Genomic DNA, 16,810 nt, shown 5'->3' on the forward strand with positions numbered 1-16,810 from the left:
TAATAAGGATTATGTAGAAGTATGCATAAATCAATTATGCATTACCTAGATTTCATCCTCCTTATATCTATTTCCTATCGTTTACTCTAACTAATAGGGGCTATAGACTTTACTTCTTCATCTCCCGTAAGATCTATAGGTCTATGGTTCTTCTTCTTAATGGACTCTTTGCTTCCGGTATTGAACGAAAAAAAAAACCATCAAAGCTACACCCCCAACGACAACTAAGACAATAGGCCGGGCGCTGTCCCATGGGTAGAGGGAACCGCCCCATTGAAGGGCAATGAGCAGACACACAACAGCGGGTATCATTAAGCTGGGACCCAGAAGATCCATCTGTTTACCCTTCTCACGCCATGTACTAGCTGCTGGATGTTCTTTGCCCAGAAGAGGTGCAACCACCGACGCAATGCCGTACATGCCACTGTTCGAACTGACGAAGCGTGGCCTCCTTTCAAGAGGAAGAGATGCTGCGAAGATACTAAAACAATATGAACGCGGGGAACCGAAGACCAGGCCTAAGTGAGTCTTACATGATGAAGCCAGCATTAATACCAGCACTACCCAAGCTGGCACAAGCTCGACCGACTATGAAGGCTATTGAAGTAGGTGCTACGGCGCAGAGCAAAGAGCCAAGCTCGAAAATAGCAATGGAAGTAAGGAATACATGCTTTATGGAATAAAATAATAATAATTTTCCGTATATAAGTTGAAATGCCGCAAATGTCCTGAAACTAGCGGCGGTAAATATGAGAGAGCTTGCAAGTTGGGTATATTATGCTGATCCGTACCAGCCGACATCGTTGATCGACTTGAATTCGTCGGTAATGTTAGGAGTAGCTGTCGTGATGATTGTCTCGTCCTAGTAGAATAAGTATGCGTCTAGGAGAGTGTAAAACATCTGGTATCATCGATCAATCTATCTATTACTCACCAGAGCACACAGGAAGACTGATATAGCTAATGAAGCGACAATTGCCGCTAGCTTAATGCCTTGAGGGTAAGATTGGTTGAGATCATCTGTAAGATCTTGCGCTATGACCTCTATTTGGCTATTGCATTCGAGTTTCTCGGATTCCACCGGCTGTATCTCTCTCATACTCATCTCGAGCGCGAATGGGAGGAAGATGAAAAAGATGATATAGAACCACTAAGTAGCTTCTAACATGTTTATGGATTCTAAGTACGTGGACTAGAAAATCGCTATTCTTACTAACATTTTGAGATGTTACCCTGAAGCATGGGTAGGGATAAGAGGTACCTAACCTTTAGGATGTAGGTATGTAAATATACAACCCTACGAACACTCCGGGCGTGTTTATATCTGTACAGATCCATGTTAAACCCGAATCTGATAAGGATGTTATCGGCATAAAGCGTTCGATGGTGGGGTCGTAAAGTCTCCGGTAGCTCTTTCAATCCTTACGTTATAAGAAGCGGAAACTCGCGGAAGAATAGAGTGAGAGTTGATAACATAAGTCCCTATCGGTTCCAATGACTAATTGTCACCTTGAATGTTAGAGACAGTTTAAATCCGACGGTTCCGTGTGCTGAAAACCAGCATGAAAGAAGCCTGGGAAAAGAATCGCAACCTCTAAGTCCAGCGACATAATCCTCATAAGCAGAGGAAGAAATATCCACAGTCAACATCCCTCGTCTTAGCCAACCAATATGCTCTCCACGCCAGTAAATCTCCCAAAGTGGTAAGCCAACAAGATTCTGTTGTGGCCTTGGCTCGACTAATAATAGCTAAGGCTTGAGGAGAACGCCCATCTCCTAAAGCCACCCGTCAACAACTACTGTGTCTACAACGAAGATTTCACAGTTATGGTGAGCAAAGGCATTTATCAAACCTTAGGCTTAACTCTACGATAATAAGCTAATCCAATCTACGTCCTTACTAGATTGTTGGTGGTCCCAACGCCCGGACCGACTACCACATCAATCAGACCCCAGAATGGTTCTACCAGTACAAGGGAGCCATGATGTTGAAGGTCGTTGACGATGGTAAATTTAGAGATATCATAATCCGCGAGGGAGATATGTTTCTCTTGCCAGGAAATACACCTCATAACCCGGTGCGTTTTGCCGATACCATTGGTGTGGTACTCGAGCAGAAACGGCCTCAGGATACCATCGACCGTATGCGTTGGTACTGTCAGGAATGCGGTGAGATCGTCCACGAGGCTGCTTTCCACTGCACAGACCTTGGAACTCAGATCAAGGCTGCCATTGAAAAGTTCATGTCGAGCGAGGAGAATCGGAAATGTGGAAAATGCGGCGAGATAGCCAATTCTGTACCCAAGCCTGGGACCATCATCGACCCAAATTTGGAGTAAGGATTAGTGTCGTGTATTTGATCTTTATACAGACAATAATATGTGTGCCCAAGCGTGCCAATGCCCCCCTTGAACAAAGTTCTATCACATGTCGCAACAACTTAATACCCACAGACTTACATTGATGTTTAATTCAGAAGACTCATAAGGTACAGAGGTACGAAGGCAAAGTAAGAGTCTACCAGTCACCAAGACCTCGAAATTTACAAACTTATCCATAACTTACACATTTTTAGTAGCTACTTTAACTTTCAACAGAATATATAAATAGCATTAGTATGACCATTTGGCACAAGGAAAACGATCCTCTCTACGCATACTTAAATATCGTTCACCCCTTTAATCAGAGACATCGACTCTCCTAAGATGTACGGCTAGGAGATTTGCGGTAGAACCAAGCGATTCGAACGACAACTAGGAATATTGCACTAAGTGCTGCTCAACGAAAATACCTACGAAGGTCTTGTCTGGAGCAACGAATACGCTTACCGCCGCTCTTTTCATAAAGTTTCAAGGTTTCAAATTGCTACTATAAAGTATTGCAACTATGTCAAACACCGAGGGTTCGGAATTACCAATTTACAGAGCCCATAGAAGGGCGAGTGCGGACGTACGACCCCCTATACCATCAAATCTCGTCGCTATTCCTGGAAAGTTTTCACTACTGGCGTCGCTACCAGTAGAACTTCATCTTCACGTCATATCTTTCCTAGACCTCAGTGACGTAATTCGCCTTCGACGGACGTGCCGGCACTACTACCACCACTTCACACGCGACAACATTATAAACTACTTTAGCGCAGATGGACAGCCTGCCCCCGAGCTGCGTTACTACTGTGTTGACTGCTTTCAAGAATTTGACTACGTCTTAGTTTTTGATGAGCTACGCTGGCCGAGCCTGTGGAGCTCAATGTGTTTCCAATGCTTTCGTGTGGAGCGAAGTCCGGCCTACAACGACAGAAGCAAGCTTGCACAAATTATCTTTGCGGATGGGGAGCATGGCCATGTCTGCTCTTACTGCGGCTGGCCTGTAAATTGGGAACGAATGCACCGACCTTGCTATAAATATGCACATGATTCGTTTGACCATTTCGTCTATATGAAGTGGCAGGACATGTTCAACGTCATGATACTCATTCCGCTTCTAACCATTATATGCTATAAGGTTATGCCTGCATCTGTTCTGCCCCCAGGATTAAGGCTCTTTCAGTATATACCTATAGTGGTAAGTTTCTTTGAACATGTCTTGCGCACATTTGTGGCCACACGGTTCGCTATGACAGGGGCTAACCTTCAATAGGTTGAAATCTACGCATACATTCACAGTATTAAGAAAATTACAGAGGAACTCAATTGCCCGAATCCGGAGCTCTTCTGGTATCCCCATTTTCTTATGGGCCCTATATTAGCTCTCCTTTGGTTGCCATTGGTGATCCAAAGCCTATATGGGGTGCACATTAATTGGAACAACAAGCATGAGGTGGAAGGTAGTGCAATTGTGGCCTTTTATTTCTTACTTAGACTGTAAGCTACTGTCACAACCTTATGCTGGTATATCGTTATAATTATTTGTGCTAACATGCTACCGCAGTTCCATGCATGCTATGAAGACAATAGGTATGGCTATCTGGGCTTCAGGATACGATACTAGAAGTTGGTCTCTTCCACGATTATCTCTCATACAAAAGCTCCGCTATACTCTGTGTTCGTGGTGGGTAACTTGGTGGACGATAAAGAAGCCTTCGTTGTAAATATCGAGGAGAAGTCGGGTGATAGTCTATACGTGCGCACGTATGCATATATTAGGTACTTTTACTCATTGTTAACCTCAATGTTTTTCTTCACCTAATTAGTTCATTAGATTAATAATTAGGAGGTACCTATATAAACAATACGCTCTTCGTCGTATATTTAACCCTAACCCTAACCCCAACTAAGCTCGCATCTTAATCAGAGGTCACCATCCGGAAAATATATAGCTTAAAAGGTTTACTGCGTATAGGCTCATACATAAAATAAGTAAAATAATAAATGCCTACCTAAGGTACCTATATAGTACAACTGATATAAAACATACGTAAAGCAATAAAGATATGTCCGATTAACCAGTAAACTCTTACACGAGTAGAATAAAATATCCTAAGGTAAACCATAGATGTTAGGCAAAATATAGGCTCCTGCAGTTGAAAGATAAGGGGTCTCCATAACTTTCTCAGCACGGCCAGTATTTACCATATTGTCGAGCGCAACCACGTTGCCGGTGCTCGTGAAGCATGCCTTGACAGTCTTCGCCGCTACATAGTCCCCAACTCGCACATTCGATGCCAGCTCCGGCGCGTGTTTCGAAAGTTCAAGAAGTGTACGAAGGAGGTCTCGTGTATGTCTTGCATCAGTTGGGCTCTCGACCTTCTCGAGCCCTTCGACAATACAGTTTAGATAAGGCGGAGCGAACACTCGTATATCTCTCATTAATGAAAGCGCAGTGTTAATATCCACTCCAGGATCGGTTAGCCTTAGGAATCGCTCGGTGGACAGGTCCATATCTGTGTATATTTCGTCGGGCAGGAACATAATAAGCTGTACAATGATGGATTTAACCATATCTAATAGCATCTCGCCTTTGGAGGGTTCCGGTTGGCCGGTGAATACTGGAGGCCTAAGGGAGTAAAAGTAGGATACGTTTGCGATCCCTGCATTATCAGATGCCACCTTAGCATATATAGCTTCCAGCGTATTTTGACTAGTAGGAATCCACACCCCGTAAAGAGAACCTTGGATCCAGATCGTATCTTCATTGATAGATTGGATCCAGCTGCTGATTCGCGTTTTAATATGACTCTGAATTAACGCCTCCAAAGACACGCTCGAAAGAATATCCACAAAACTGTTAAATTGGCGGTAGTATCCAGTCTGGATCAGACTGAGAGTCTGTAGGATTTCGTCGCGGTTATACCAATCATAGTTGGAGAGATCTACTGTCTCCATTTGAGTTGAATGTGGGCGGTTGATATTTCTTTAGGTCTATTGCCGACCAGCCGTGAAGGGGTGCACAACGTGAAGATAATATTCGTCCTAAATATTATCCTAGCAGAATAGTTGATGTTATTGCAGTATATGTCAAATGACTTTACGATCGCGACTTTCACTCACCAGCCTCTGGAAACCCTTTTCTTTAAATGCTTTTGCAACTCTGCTTTTATGTATCACAGTAATGACTGTCTAGTTTACTCATAATTGCCCCTTTTATCTGTACATATAGCTATCATATATGATTAATATAGAGAGTCAGGCAGTTAAAGACGTGGACCACATCTTTGCCATGATTATTTCAATCATCCAAGAGAATCCCAGTCAGGAACTCGGAGTCAAACTCCAAAACTTTCATCGTCAAACCACAGCACCATACCTGGGTAGCTGGATCACTACCTAGTACATATGTTATCACTCAGCCCTTCAAAGTAATAGCTACACAACCAGTAAGCGCCTCATCGTATGTCTAAGAGAAATACCTTTTCATCCGAACATGAGCTGGAGTTATGTCAGCAACTAAGGGTTGGACAGGAGGTTTTGTAGGCAGGGGATACGATTTGCTGAGTTTCTCAAGTCAGTTGGCTACAACAAAGGAGATTAACCATGCCGTGCCACCAACTCATTTGTGTCTCGACGAATCATAACTAGTAATTACACCTCTAGAATGCAGAGCGACTCTCTTAAATATCTTTACATAATCCATCCTTTCCTCTTCGGTGTTGGTTTTTTCTTTTCAACCCAACTACCACTCTACAGGCTTTCAAAGGCAGATGAGAAATCATTTGACAGCCTTGAACTGCAGAGTTGTCATTGCGTACGTGGAAATGTAACATGGAAATACCGCTCACCTATTCGAAACTGAATCATTATAATACACCTCAGAGCTCCTTGTCATAAATGTTCCAAGTTCCCAAGTATTTAACAACACGATCACGTACCACCATGTTCGAGCTTTTCCTACTTGCAACGGCCACGCTGCTAGTCTCGTATCTCTACGCAAGGCTGAGATATTGGCGTTTCACACAATATGTGCATATCTCACAGTTGCCGAACCACCTTCTTTGGGGACATCTCAAGGTCTTTGGCGAATTCATGTATTGCGGAATTCTCGACCGCCACCCAGGTATGATATAGGACGAGTTTATTTAGGAAACCCCTGCTTCAAATGGATAAAATCACACTTTCAACTACTATACTCGTCTAACTGGCAGATTTCTGACAACTAGGTAGATAGAATCTTCGAAGAGATGTGGGAATCTATAGGACGCCCTCCTATAATGCTTGTAGATTTGCGGCCTACTAACCCCTCCAATGGTTCTTCTACCCAGCCATGATGTCGCCGAGCAGATATCAAAGCCTACCAAGCTTTTCCCTCTGAGCGTGCCTAAGTCACCAACTTGGACCCATATGGTTCCTCTCATAGGTTCAACATCAATCTTAGGTAGAGAGGTGAGCTTTAACGTCCTGATCGACGGGTATCTCTAATTCTTAGCATTTTTAGGGTCATGACTGGAAGAATATTCGCAAAAAGATATAATCCAGGGTTCACGACTCAACACCTGTGGAACCTCTTACCCCTTTTTCTTACCCCTTTTACTCGAGAAAATGGAAACATTCTGGAACCGCCTGGATCAGCTCATAGTATCAGGGGAAGAATTTTCCCTCGAGACGCTTATATCTAACTTAACGTTTGATGTCATTGGTGCCGCCGTACTAGCAGTCGACCTGCATGCTCAGCATATAGATCCTTCTAAGCAAGGCGAGATAATCCGTTTATTCAGGCAACTCGTCCAGACGTATAACGATGATAAGTATAATCTCCCGTGGTGGATTGCCCCTTTTACAGCTTTAAAACGAAACTAGCTGGCTAAGCGCATCGATATACTGATCAAGAATATAATACAACATAAGTATGCCGAATTGAAAGAAGAGGTAGACGGAAACAGACGGCAGAGCATCGTCGCGCTGGGTTTACAAGAATCCGAAGCACTGACGCCCCAACTTGTATCGGAAACATCAGATCAAGTACGCAGTTTTCTATTTGCAGGCCACGACACAAACACCAGCGCGCTGCAGTGGGCTTTCTACGAGCTGAGCCACACGCCCCGCGCACTCAAGGCTATACGAGACGAATCAGACCCTCGAATAATATGTGCTACGCTCGTGCATAAGGGCGATAGCCTCCTACTGCGCATGCACTATATCAATGCTGTCATCAAGGAAACGCTCCGCCTACACCCGCCTGCTGGTACCGTTCGAATGACGGAGCCTGGGACCGGCTTCACAGTTCGTGCAGCTACCGGCGAGGAGTACTGCCTTGACGGTCTCATAATGTATTCGTGCCAGAGCATTATACAGCGGGATCCGAATGTCTATGGAGACACTGCGGATGACTGGGTGCCTGAGCGATGGCTCGATGAGAAAACCAAGAGCATCCTCCTAGTGCATGGAGGCCGTTTGAGAGAGGGCCGAGGGCCTGTATCGGTTCGGAACTCGCGAATCTTGAATCACGCGTCATAATTGCCATCGTGGCTCGTAAATATGACTTTATCAAGACAGGCTTAGGTGAAAGCGCCCTGGATGAGAACGGTCTTCCTATGCTAAATGGAAAGGGCCAATATAAATCCAAACCAGAATTATATAACGCGAGTCAGATTTCTATTTCCACTATAATGCATAGTTCTAAGAGTAATACAATTTATGTTCTAGGTCAAAAACTAGAATAATAGTAGCTACCTATGTATCTACACTTAAATTACAAGTATATTCGCGATAGATAGATATGTACCTAATTAATAATGTTATTTACTTTGAAACTTCTACATTTTTTATTGTTTCATACTCCTATTTGTTCCCTTCCGCTATCACTATACTTTCCTCCATACCAGAGGTGCCCGCTCTGGATGCAGTATCTGCAGAAGCAAGACCCAACCACTGTCTTCCCTAATAAGGTCCAAGACTCGCCCACGCGCGGCCTCGATGCTCTCATCCGGGTATTTCCTGGCCGGGTCTACTCGCCACTGCCGGAATAGACCCACCATGAGAGCCACGAACTCAACCTGGGAGAACTTTTTACCGGGACAATCGCGCGTGCCCTCGGACCACCCCAAGAAGACACCACGTCGGTTCATGTCGATTTCTTCGTCACCTGGTTTATTAGCGCTAGGTCGGATCCAGCGTGAGGGACGCCACTCCAGCGAATCAGGTCCCCAATACTTGGGATCTGTATGCATAGAGCCGTAACTAGGTAGTATTATAGTCTTCGCGGGCAGGTGTAAAGTTCTACCGCTTACAGTAAGCGTCGTTGCCTGGTCGCCGGTCCATTTAATCGCGGGAACGATGGTGTAAAGGCGTAAGGTTTCGTATAGTACAGACAGGCAACGTTTAAAACGTTGAAAGTCACTGCGATAATCTATCTCGTGCGGCTGTCGATCTCCGAGGATGGACTGGATCTCCTCGGAAATCCAATCCTGGACTTGGGGATTTGCCGCAAGAAAGTACAGGGCAAATGTTGAGCTGTGGGCTGTTGTATCATGGCCGGCGAAGTTGAAGGTAAACATATTACCATATATCTCACTCTCGGTCAGGCCCCCTGATTGCTCATTAGCAGCTTCTTGTGAGGCGCGGACCAAGAGTGTCATAAGGTTATTATCTGAGTTCTCCTCCCCAGCGGCGAAAGCACGCTTTTGTTCCTCGTACATGGTGGTCATGTGTTTCTGAAACGAGACGACAGCCTCGTTAACGGTCCTCAGCTTGGAAGGGAGCCAGTACCGAGCAAAAGACGCCAACGTCTTGGGACCGAGGGCCAAGATAACTATGAGGTTCTCTAGAATGAGACCTAAGGATACCCTGTAGCTCATAGATCGGATCTCGTCAACTGGTTTCTCCTCCTCGTAGCCCCGAAACTTAAACGACTTACCAAAGCCAGCTCGAGCAAGCACGTTGAGCGTGAGTGTGCGAATGTCTTCAGCGCCGGATTTGACGCAAGTCTTGGAGGACCAATAACGGAGCATATCATCCGAGAGGCCGAGAGTTTCGTGCCACACGATCTCATTGTTCGCCTCATTAAAGCAGCGAGTTGCGACTCTCCGCTGCATCTTCCATGATTGACCTTCGGCACAAGATATGTTTGGGCCGAAGACACCAAGGACATCGTTTACCCAACATGGTCTAGGGAAGTCTGCGGCCCTCTTGAAGACGCTCATAGTAGCTTCTGGGTCATTTAGTTGAACCATGTTGTACCGGGGCGTCACCAGAACGAAGATATCTCCCATCTCATAGTGGGATTTCCACCTATCTTCTAGGTCCCATCCACGCCAATTGTAGCGAGTGACGGTGTTCTCTCCAACATACGGCAAGCGGCGGAGAAGCAAAGCAACCTTTCGATCGACGAGGGTCCAGAATGGATTGAAAGGGCTAAATGGGATGACCCGTATGGGAATGCCAATTGTGCGGGCAGCCGCATAGTTTTGCAGTATAGACCAGACCCAACTAGTGAAATATACTGTCACTAGAAGCGGGATTAGTGCTACCAGCACCGTGGACCAAGACATTACTGCGAGAATTGAGGTGGGGTTGACTGAGCTGGGAGAGAAGGTATAGCAAGTTACATTGAACAAAGGAAGAAGGAAGAATGAGGAAAATGCAAGCTGTTACCGTCACCATTTCCAAGGTTGTGTTACCATCATGATCCTAAAGTCTTGTTGGTTCCACCGGCAGGTAGTTGATTAACCTCAAAACTTCAAAACTAACAAAATACCCCCCTACCGGAGAGGGACTGTAACCTACCTAATAGGTACCTCTTATTAAGACATGTAAGGGGGGCCTCCGAAATTATCCTTTCCGCATATTATCTGCCTATTAGGTGTGAGCGAAGGCATTTGTTGGATCTAATACGGCGTTAGTGGTGCAGCATCGTCTATTTGTTTCCCTGTGAGCTTCTACCCTTCAGTAACTTATTATTACTCGCATAGGATACGGATTATATCCCTCCAGATATATATGTAGTTATCCGCTTTTCAAATTGTGGCTTCTCCCTCAACTGGGGAGGGAGGGTATCGGAAACACGTGCCACAAGTTATCCAAGTATAAATAGGAATATAACGCCTAGCATTATCTCAGGTAACCTCAGACCCGAAATTTTCGAGGCGGGCTGCGCCTGCCTGCGCCACGCAACGTGTGGTTTATGTGTTTATACCTATAAGTTACAGGCAAAACATTCGAAAATTTTTGGTTTAAAGTTATATTATATTGTAAAGATTTTTAACGTTTTTATTAATAATAAAAAAATTAAACATTATATTTATAATAATTTAATATATTATAATAATATATAAAATAATTTTAATTTTAATAATTTAAAGTTTATAATATATTTTTTTTAACTTTTTATTTTTTTTATATATTTATAAAATATTACTTTTTTATATATTAAACTTTAACGTTTAAAAATTTTTAACGTTTTAAAATATTATATATTTAAATATAATACTTTAATATTTTATAATTATATATAAAATTTTTTTTTTTTTAATAATTTAAAATTAATAATATTATTTTTTAAACTTTTTAACTTTTTTTATATATTTATATAATTTTATATATTAAATTTTAACGTTTATTACAATTACCGTTATAACCAATATTGCAATTAACGCGTTATAACCGTTATTATAACCATTTTTAATATTTTAAAAAATTTAAAATGTAAACATATTATTATATAAAAATAGTTATATAATGATACGTAATTATTTCTTATATAAAAGGTAATTTTTTTTAAGTAACATTTATATATATAATTTGTAATTTTTATATTATTTAATATAATATTAATTAATCTTTGTAATAATAATTATTGTGATAACTTTATTTTATATTGTTTTTTTTTTATTTTTTTTTATTACGGATATTTTATTTTACTTATATTGATTAATAATTGGTTAAAAAATAAAACCATAAATTAATAAAGTTAAAAAAAATTATAAAAAGCGTTAAACGTTTTTTTTTCATTTTTTTTTAACGAAAAAAAATAATGGTATTAACGGTTATTATGTTATTTTAAAATTTTAAAGCTTTTAAATAAATTAAAAGATTTACGTTTATTATGTATTTTATATAATAATTTTATTATATTTACATTTATAACCATTTAATATAACTTTAATATAAAATAAATATATTAACGATAATATTTTAAACATTAATTTAATTATTAATTTTAATAATTCCGAATTAAATAAAGTAACGGTAAAGGAAATTAACACGTATTGTACGGAAAGTTTTACGTATTATTTCGAGTATTACAACGATAAATGTAACGAAAATGCATGGGATAATTTTAAAGATTTTTTTACGGGATAATAAATAAAATACTTTTAAAAAATAAACCGTTTATTTTAATTATTAATGGCAAATTATCTTTTATATTATAAAATGTATTTTAATAATAAAACTACTTTTAAAAGATTAAAAATAATAATTAACGTTAAAAAATTCTCGGAATTTTTACCCGAGTTTATTTTATAATTAACGATAATATCGGTGTTAAATTTATAAATAATATCGGAGTTAATTTTACGAAAAATATAATTAATTTTAATAATATTAAAGTTAATTTTACAAGTATAATTAATTTTATAAATAATTTTGTTAAAGTTTAATAAGTTTAATATACGACCGATAAAATTATAAAATATTACCGATTATGTTAAAGTATATTATTATAATAACAAATATAAATATAAAAATAAAAGGTATAATTTAACGGATAATATATTAAATAAAAAAATTAAAATTGTTAAAAATTTTTATTATAAAATTAAAATTAAATGATTATATTAAATTTATTATAATATACGATTATTTTTAATTAATTTAAATCGATAATTTTTACAATTTAATTAAAAATAACTTTGTTTTTAATTAAACGATTTAATCGAAAATAACTTTGTTTTTAATTAAATAACTTTTATTTTAACCGTTTTAACCAATTAACTTTAATTAACTTTAACCAATTTAACGAAAAATTATATTAAATGAAAAAATTTAACGAAATTTAATTAAATAAAAAGTTTAATGCGAGATTAAATTAAACGAAAAGATTTAACGAAATTTAATTAAATGAGAAATTTAATAAAAAATTTAATTATATATAAAAAATTTAACCATTTTTATTTTAACCGTTTTAATTTATTATTATTACGATAAATTAAAACTTATTAATAATTACGTTATAATATAAAAAAAACGGATTAAAAGTAAAAAAAAAAAAAAAATTATTAATGTTAAATTAATTAAATTTAATTAAATTGTATATAATTACGTTATATGAAAAAAAAAAAGAAAAAAAAAAAGTTATTAATGTAAGTATATTATTATATAAAGATAATTACGTAATGACACGTAATTATTTTTTATATAAAAGGTAATTTTTTTTAAATAACATTTACACATATAATTCGTAATTTTTACATCATTTAATATAACATTAATTAATTTTTATAATAATAATTATTATAATAACTTTATTTCGTATTATTTCTTTTTTATTTTTTTTTATTATAAATATTTTATTTTACTTACATAAAACGTATAAATTTAATTAATAAACTTAATAATAAAATTAATATAATTATATAATTAATTAAATTTATTATAAAAATACATTAATATTATTATTTTTAATAATATTATTATTTTAAAACGTTAAATATATATTTTTAATATATAAAGTTTTAAAGTTACTTTAAACTATAAATTCGATATTGTTTTAAAAAATTGTTCCAGATTTTAATTGGTTGAAAAGTAATGTGGCTAAAAAAGGTATAACCTTACGAACGATATCGAATTTATGGTCTAAATTTACTGAGATAAGCCTAGCAAGATAATAATTAAGCTTCGTACCTATGTATTTCTCGATGTTTGCTTTATTGACTTGTGCTTTCTTTCTTTGACATAATGCATAGGCTCAATTGTTCGTGGAGTAGCTGCAGGGATTTCGATTACTTCTTCAAGCAGTGTGCCAACATACACCCAGAGCGAGCAATGAGCGAAGTGGTCCGCCAAATCTGAGCACTGGTGCAGCTCTGGGAATCGTGCGGTAATGTTGGTTGGAATTATTGTAATGTTCAAGAACGACGAAGCTTCTAGGATTTTCGATAATATTAGGTCAGGGATATTCCGTACTTTCACGAGATTAGTGTCTGTGCTCCCGATGATCGTGTAATTTTTAAGGGGCACATCTCCCATCGATGAAGCCAATGTCGTTTCTAGGCCATAACCTGCACGCTATTCAGTTCTTACTCGTGTGAAGAGTTTTATCAATTAATCAAGCTTTCTTTTGGACAATTCTCCTCATCACTAAACGAGGTCTTTATAACTTTTTTTCATATTAGAGTGTCTATTCGAAGAGTATCCACCGAATATCTACCTGATTATGACAAGGGTCAAACGAAAAGTAGCCGAAGCTGAGACAACACGGCCTAGCCCCAAGCGCGCAAAGAATATGAAAGGGACAAGCAAGTATGAGCAATTGGAGAGCGAGAGTATTGACGATGACGACGAAAGATCGGACTACTCGGAAGAGGACGAGGAACCGCGGAGAATTCTTACTTTCAAAGAACTTCAAGTCGCTTACCCACTCCCGATGATCAGAGATCTTAAAGCCCGGAAATTGATCCAAGATCGTACCCCCTCCGCGGCGGCAAGCAGCAATAAGAATAAGGACGTGACCGCAGTTTATACCGTCGCACATGCGAAACACGGTCCGTATATAGGCCACGAATTCGACTTATTAGGCACATATAGTAGTCTCGAAGCAGCTAATGTGCAAGTTCTGAGCTTCTTCAACGCAAAGTACCAAAGCCATATGGACTCCGATAGTGTACTCATAAAAGGTCGAGAAGTCCAAGGGGACATCGGTGCTTGTTATTGGATCGATAAAAATGGGTTTCTGTCGTTTTATGGTCGCGAAGAGAACGTTGAATTCAAAATCAATATTATTAAGCAGGAAGTTAGGACGAATGGCCTCGTGGGAGGGCGGATCTCAATACTCAGTGGATAGAGAAGCGTCGCGACAAGAGGACATAGAATGAAGGTTTGCGAGGCCCGATTGCTTACGTACGAAGCTATATAGTATTTCTGTATTCCTATATTGTTATAGATCTATAGCCTGTATATCTAGCTTAGAACGATAGTTAACTAGTACTTAACATCCTGGAAGTATTGCGGATAAAATAATATATAAATAAAAATAAAATATAATACTGTAATAACCTATGTGAATAGGAGCTTGTATTAAACACTAGGATTATCACAAGGCTGAATTCAAAGTGTATCATCTATTGGGAACCCAGAACATCATATACAGCATGCTACAAGGCTCTGTTTATATATACAAAAACGATATGACTTAGATACTAAGTCATGAGGTTGTCTAGATTTGCTAAATGACCACGTAACTCCTGTTGTAACCTTGGCAAGGTTATATTTCAACTTGTCACCACGGCTCTTCATTCTACTACTCATGAATATAGCTTTACAGAAGCTGAGTTTAACACATAGCTACCTATGTAGGAACGGTCTACCGAGAGCAATATTTACGTCTTTGAAAAATTGTTCAATTTGAGCGATTCAGGCCATCATAGGTAGGTATTCATGATTGAGTCTTTAACGGACGCCTGTGAATCTGGGTATGAACAGGTGATATACACATGTTTTAGCCATCTTTAATTTTGAGGTTAGTGAATGGAAATCTTGCTAGCACTCAACAATGACATAGAATATCACATAGAATATCCTACGTTGATAATGTTCAAGGCATTCGATCGATGTACCTTGAACGTTAAAGGTACACAAAAGAAAACTGCGGCTTATAAATAAGGTAAGTGCCTAATTTTTCCTATCTCCTAGCGAGAGAACTTCAACCTCCCCTAATATCAAAATCCTCCTCACTCAACAGTTTCGCAATAGCAAGATATTGGCAAACACCAAATACCATCTCTGCTAACTGAGCAACCAAGGCAATCCATCATACTACATAGATTATTCAGGTGGCTTGTGGATTAGCTCATCACGACACGGACGCACTTCCTAAGCCGTGATGTGTTACTACGTTTTCAAGCAAAGATGGTGCCGCGAAGGGAAACACTTCTTCGGGCGGCAGGACTTCGACCGAAAAGTAACCTGTTTTGTCCCTTGTGCACAAGGTCTTTTGGTACCTGAAACTAGACGGCTTAAGATGCCCCGGCATTCATGCCGCCAGTGCAGTGAACGTGGGAGGCAGGCAGGTAACAGAGGATAGAAAGAGGAGGAACTTAGAGTTGTGGGAGAGAGTTGAAGCTCAGCTAATTGATAACAAAACGCCGAGTACTCGTCAACTACACGAATCCTTTATTGTTGTTCATCATATTACTTAACTCTTCCATTCATTAACAGCTATGGGAAGTCTTCTTTTGCGGTTAATGAGGGCTTGTTTTATCTGGATGGGTAGCTGGCTTTGATATTTGTCAATATAATATAGTTAGACCACTTATTTCATCTGATCCAGTCAAAATAAACGAACCGCTATTATTTATATTATGGTTCTTAGAGGCTATACTACCTACTGCATGATGTAATGGATAGTGGCATTGATAAGTATGCTGACAGGTGCTAAAGTACAATCATCTTCATCAACGCTTCATCTCCTTAATTACCTCCTACAATGCTGAGAATCGTATAAAAGGTAACTTTAGCCAATCAGAGTTTTGCTCTAGTTTGAATTTAAAGTCCTACGGTACGTGCCCCCCGTAGGTAGTCTAGTTAACTCGGCCTAACTTCCATCCTTTTCGTCCCAAAAACTAGCAAAGGGTCTAATTCGTAGCTTCACATAAGTGCTTAGAACTCAACACCGTCATAGCGAAGACTATAATCGTTGGATATGTTGCGTAAGCCTTTCTCTATCATGCTTCCGAAAACTCGCATTCGCATACACGTACTACGGCTTGCTCAGTTTCAAGTAATTAGGAGATGAAGGGTATGATGATCATAGGGTTGAGATAACAAGCTAGAAATTATATAAGAGGTTCATGTGTGCGATGTGATACTAAATTTGAAGATGCATCGATTCACACAACACTATCACACAACTCGCTAAGGCTACTATAATGTCTTTCAGAAATCACCTTATACTTGCTCTTGCCACCGGCCAGCTTGTTCAATCACAAGCTGAGTATCACTGTCGTCCTCCGCCAGATTCCAACCCGTTAACTTGGGGTTTTTACTGCATTCCATGTCAGATAACAGGGGTTACGATAGGCATATGACGTGATAAGGGTTCTAAGATTTAGGGTGAAGCTATCTACCAGCTAGTCACCTGTCACTCCGTAGTGGTCACATACCAAGAGCTACCCATGACACTCCAGAAGTTCAGCAGCCCACCGAACTCGACATTGAGGGTA

The 16,810-nt window shown here is 39.1% G+C and overlaps 7 protein-coding genes across 7 annotated transcripts; 4 read left to right on the forward strand and 3 right to left on the reverse strand.

The window, feature by feature from the left end:
* Positions 1 to 156: 156 nt before the first annotated feature.
* On the reverse strand, positions 157 to 1,105 carry F4817DRAFT_319779 (uncharacterized protein; the record flags this gene model as incomplete). The annotated part of the gene is made up of 4 exons (XM_049301102.1): positions 157 to 481; positions 534 to 734; positions 792 to 862; positions 935 to 1,105. The coding sequence occupies 4 exons, from the start codon at positions 1,103 to 1,105 to the stop codon at positions 157 to 159; spliced, it is 768 nt and encodes a 255-aa protein (XP_049155207.1).
* A 361-nt stretch (positions 1,106 to 1,466) lies between these two features.
* On the forward strand, positions 1,467 to 2,417 carry F4817DRAFT_349773 (3-hydroxyanthranilic acid dioxygenase). The gene is made up of 3 exons (XM_049304865.1): positions 1,467 to 1,703; positions 1,755 to 1,830; positions 1,905 to 2,417. The coding sequence occupies exons 1-3, from the start codon at positions 1,672 to 1,674 to the stop codon at positions 2,337 to 2,339; spliced, it is 543 nt and encodes a 180-aa protein (XP_049155208.1). The 5' UTR covers positions 1,467 to 1,671; the 3' UTR covers positions 2,340 to 2,417.
* A 245-nt stretch (positions 2,418 to 2,662) lies between these two features.
* On the forward strand, positions 2,663 to 4,234 carry F4817DRAFT_368385 (uncharacterized protein). The gene is made up of 3 exons (XM_049307229.1): positions 2,663 to 3,564; positions 3,640 to 3,863; positions 3,931 to 4,234. Exons 1-3 carry the CDS (start codon positions 2,887 to 2,889, stop codon positions 4,088 to 4,090), a joined length of 1,062 nt encoding a protein of 353 aa, XP_049155209.1. The 5' UTR covers positions 2,663 to 2,886; the 3' UTR covers positions 4,091 to 4,234.
* Positions 4,235 to 4,478: 244 nt separating this feature from the next.
* F4817DRAFT_319782 (uncharacterized protein) lies at positions 4,479 to 5,324 on the reverse strand (the record flags this gene model as incomplete). The annotated part of the gene is made up of 1 exon (XM_049301103.1): positions 4,479 to 5,324. The coding sequence occupies one exon, from the start codon at positions 5,322 to 5,324 to the stop codon at positions 4,479 to 4,481; it is 846 nt and encodes a 281-aa protein (XP_049155210.1).
* A 987-nt stretch (positions 5,325 to 6,311) lies between these two features.
* F4817DRAFT_368387 (cytochrome P450) lies at positions 6,312 to 8,095 on the forward strand (the record flags this gene model as incomplete). Its single annotated transcript, XM_049307230.1, has 7 exons — positions 6,312 to 6,492; positions 6,600 to 6,652; positions 6,717 to 6,818; positions 6,912 to 7,157; positions 7,233 to 7,766; positions 7,802 to 8,018; positions 8,079 to 8,095. The coding sequence occupies 7 exons, from the start codon at positions 6,312 to 6,314 to the stop codon at positions 8,093 to 8,095; spliced, it is 1,350 nt and encodes a 449-aa protein (XP_049155211.1).
* A 19-nt stretch (positions 8,096 to 8,114) lies between these two features.
* On the reverse strand, positions 8,115 to 10,487 carry F4817DRAFT_349777 (cytochrome P450). Its single transcript, XM_049304866.1, has one exon. It carries the CDS (start codon positions 9,920 to 9,922, stop codon positions 8,237 to 8,239), a length of 1,686 nt encoding a protein of 561 aa, XP_049155212.1. The 5' UTR covers positions 9,923 to 10,487; the 3' UTR covers positions 8,115 to 8,236.
* A 3,102-nt stretch (positions 10,488 to 13,589) lies between these two features.
* Positions 13,590 to 14,600, forward strand: F4817DRAFT_349781 (uncharacterized protein). The gene has a single exon (XM_049304867.1). The coding sequence runs from the start codon at positions 13,807 to 13,809 to the stop codon at positions 14,431 to 14,433; it is 627 nt and encodes a 208-aa protein (XP_049155213.1). The 5' UTR covers positions 13,590 to 13,806; the 3' UTR covers positions 14,434 to 14,600.
* The last annotated feature ends 2,210 nt before the right edge of the window (positions 14,601 to 16,810 follow it).

The sequence above is a fragment of the Daldinia loculata genome, assembly GCF_022478755.1.
Source record: "Daldinia loculata strain CBS 113971 unplaced genomic scaffold F4817scaffold_66, whole genome shotgun sequence".
In the NCBI taxonomy this organism is placed as follows: domain Eukaryota; kingdom Fungi; phylum Ascomycota; class Sordariomycetes; order Xylariales; family Hypoxylaceae; genus Daldinia; species Daldinia loculata.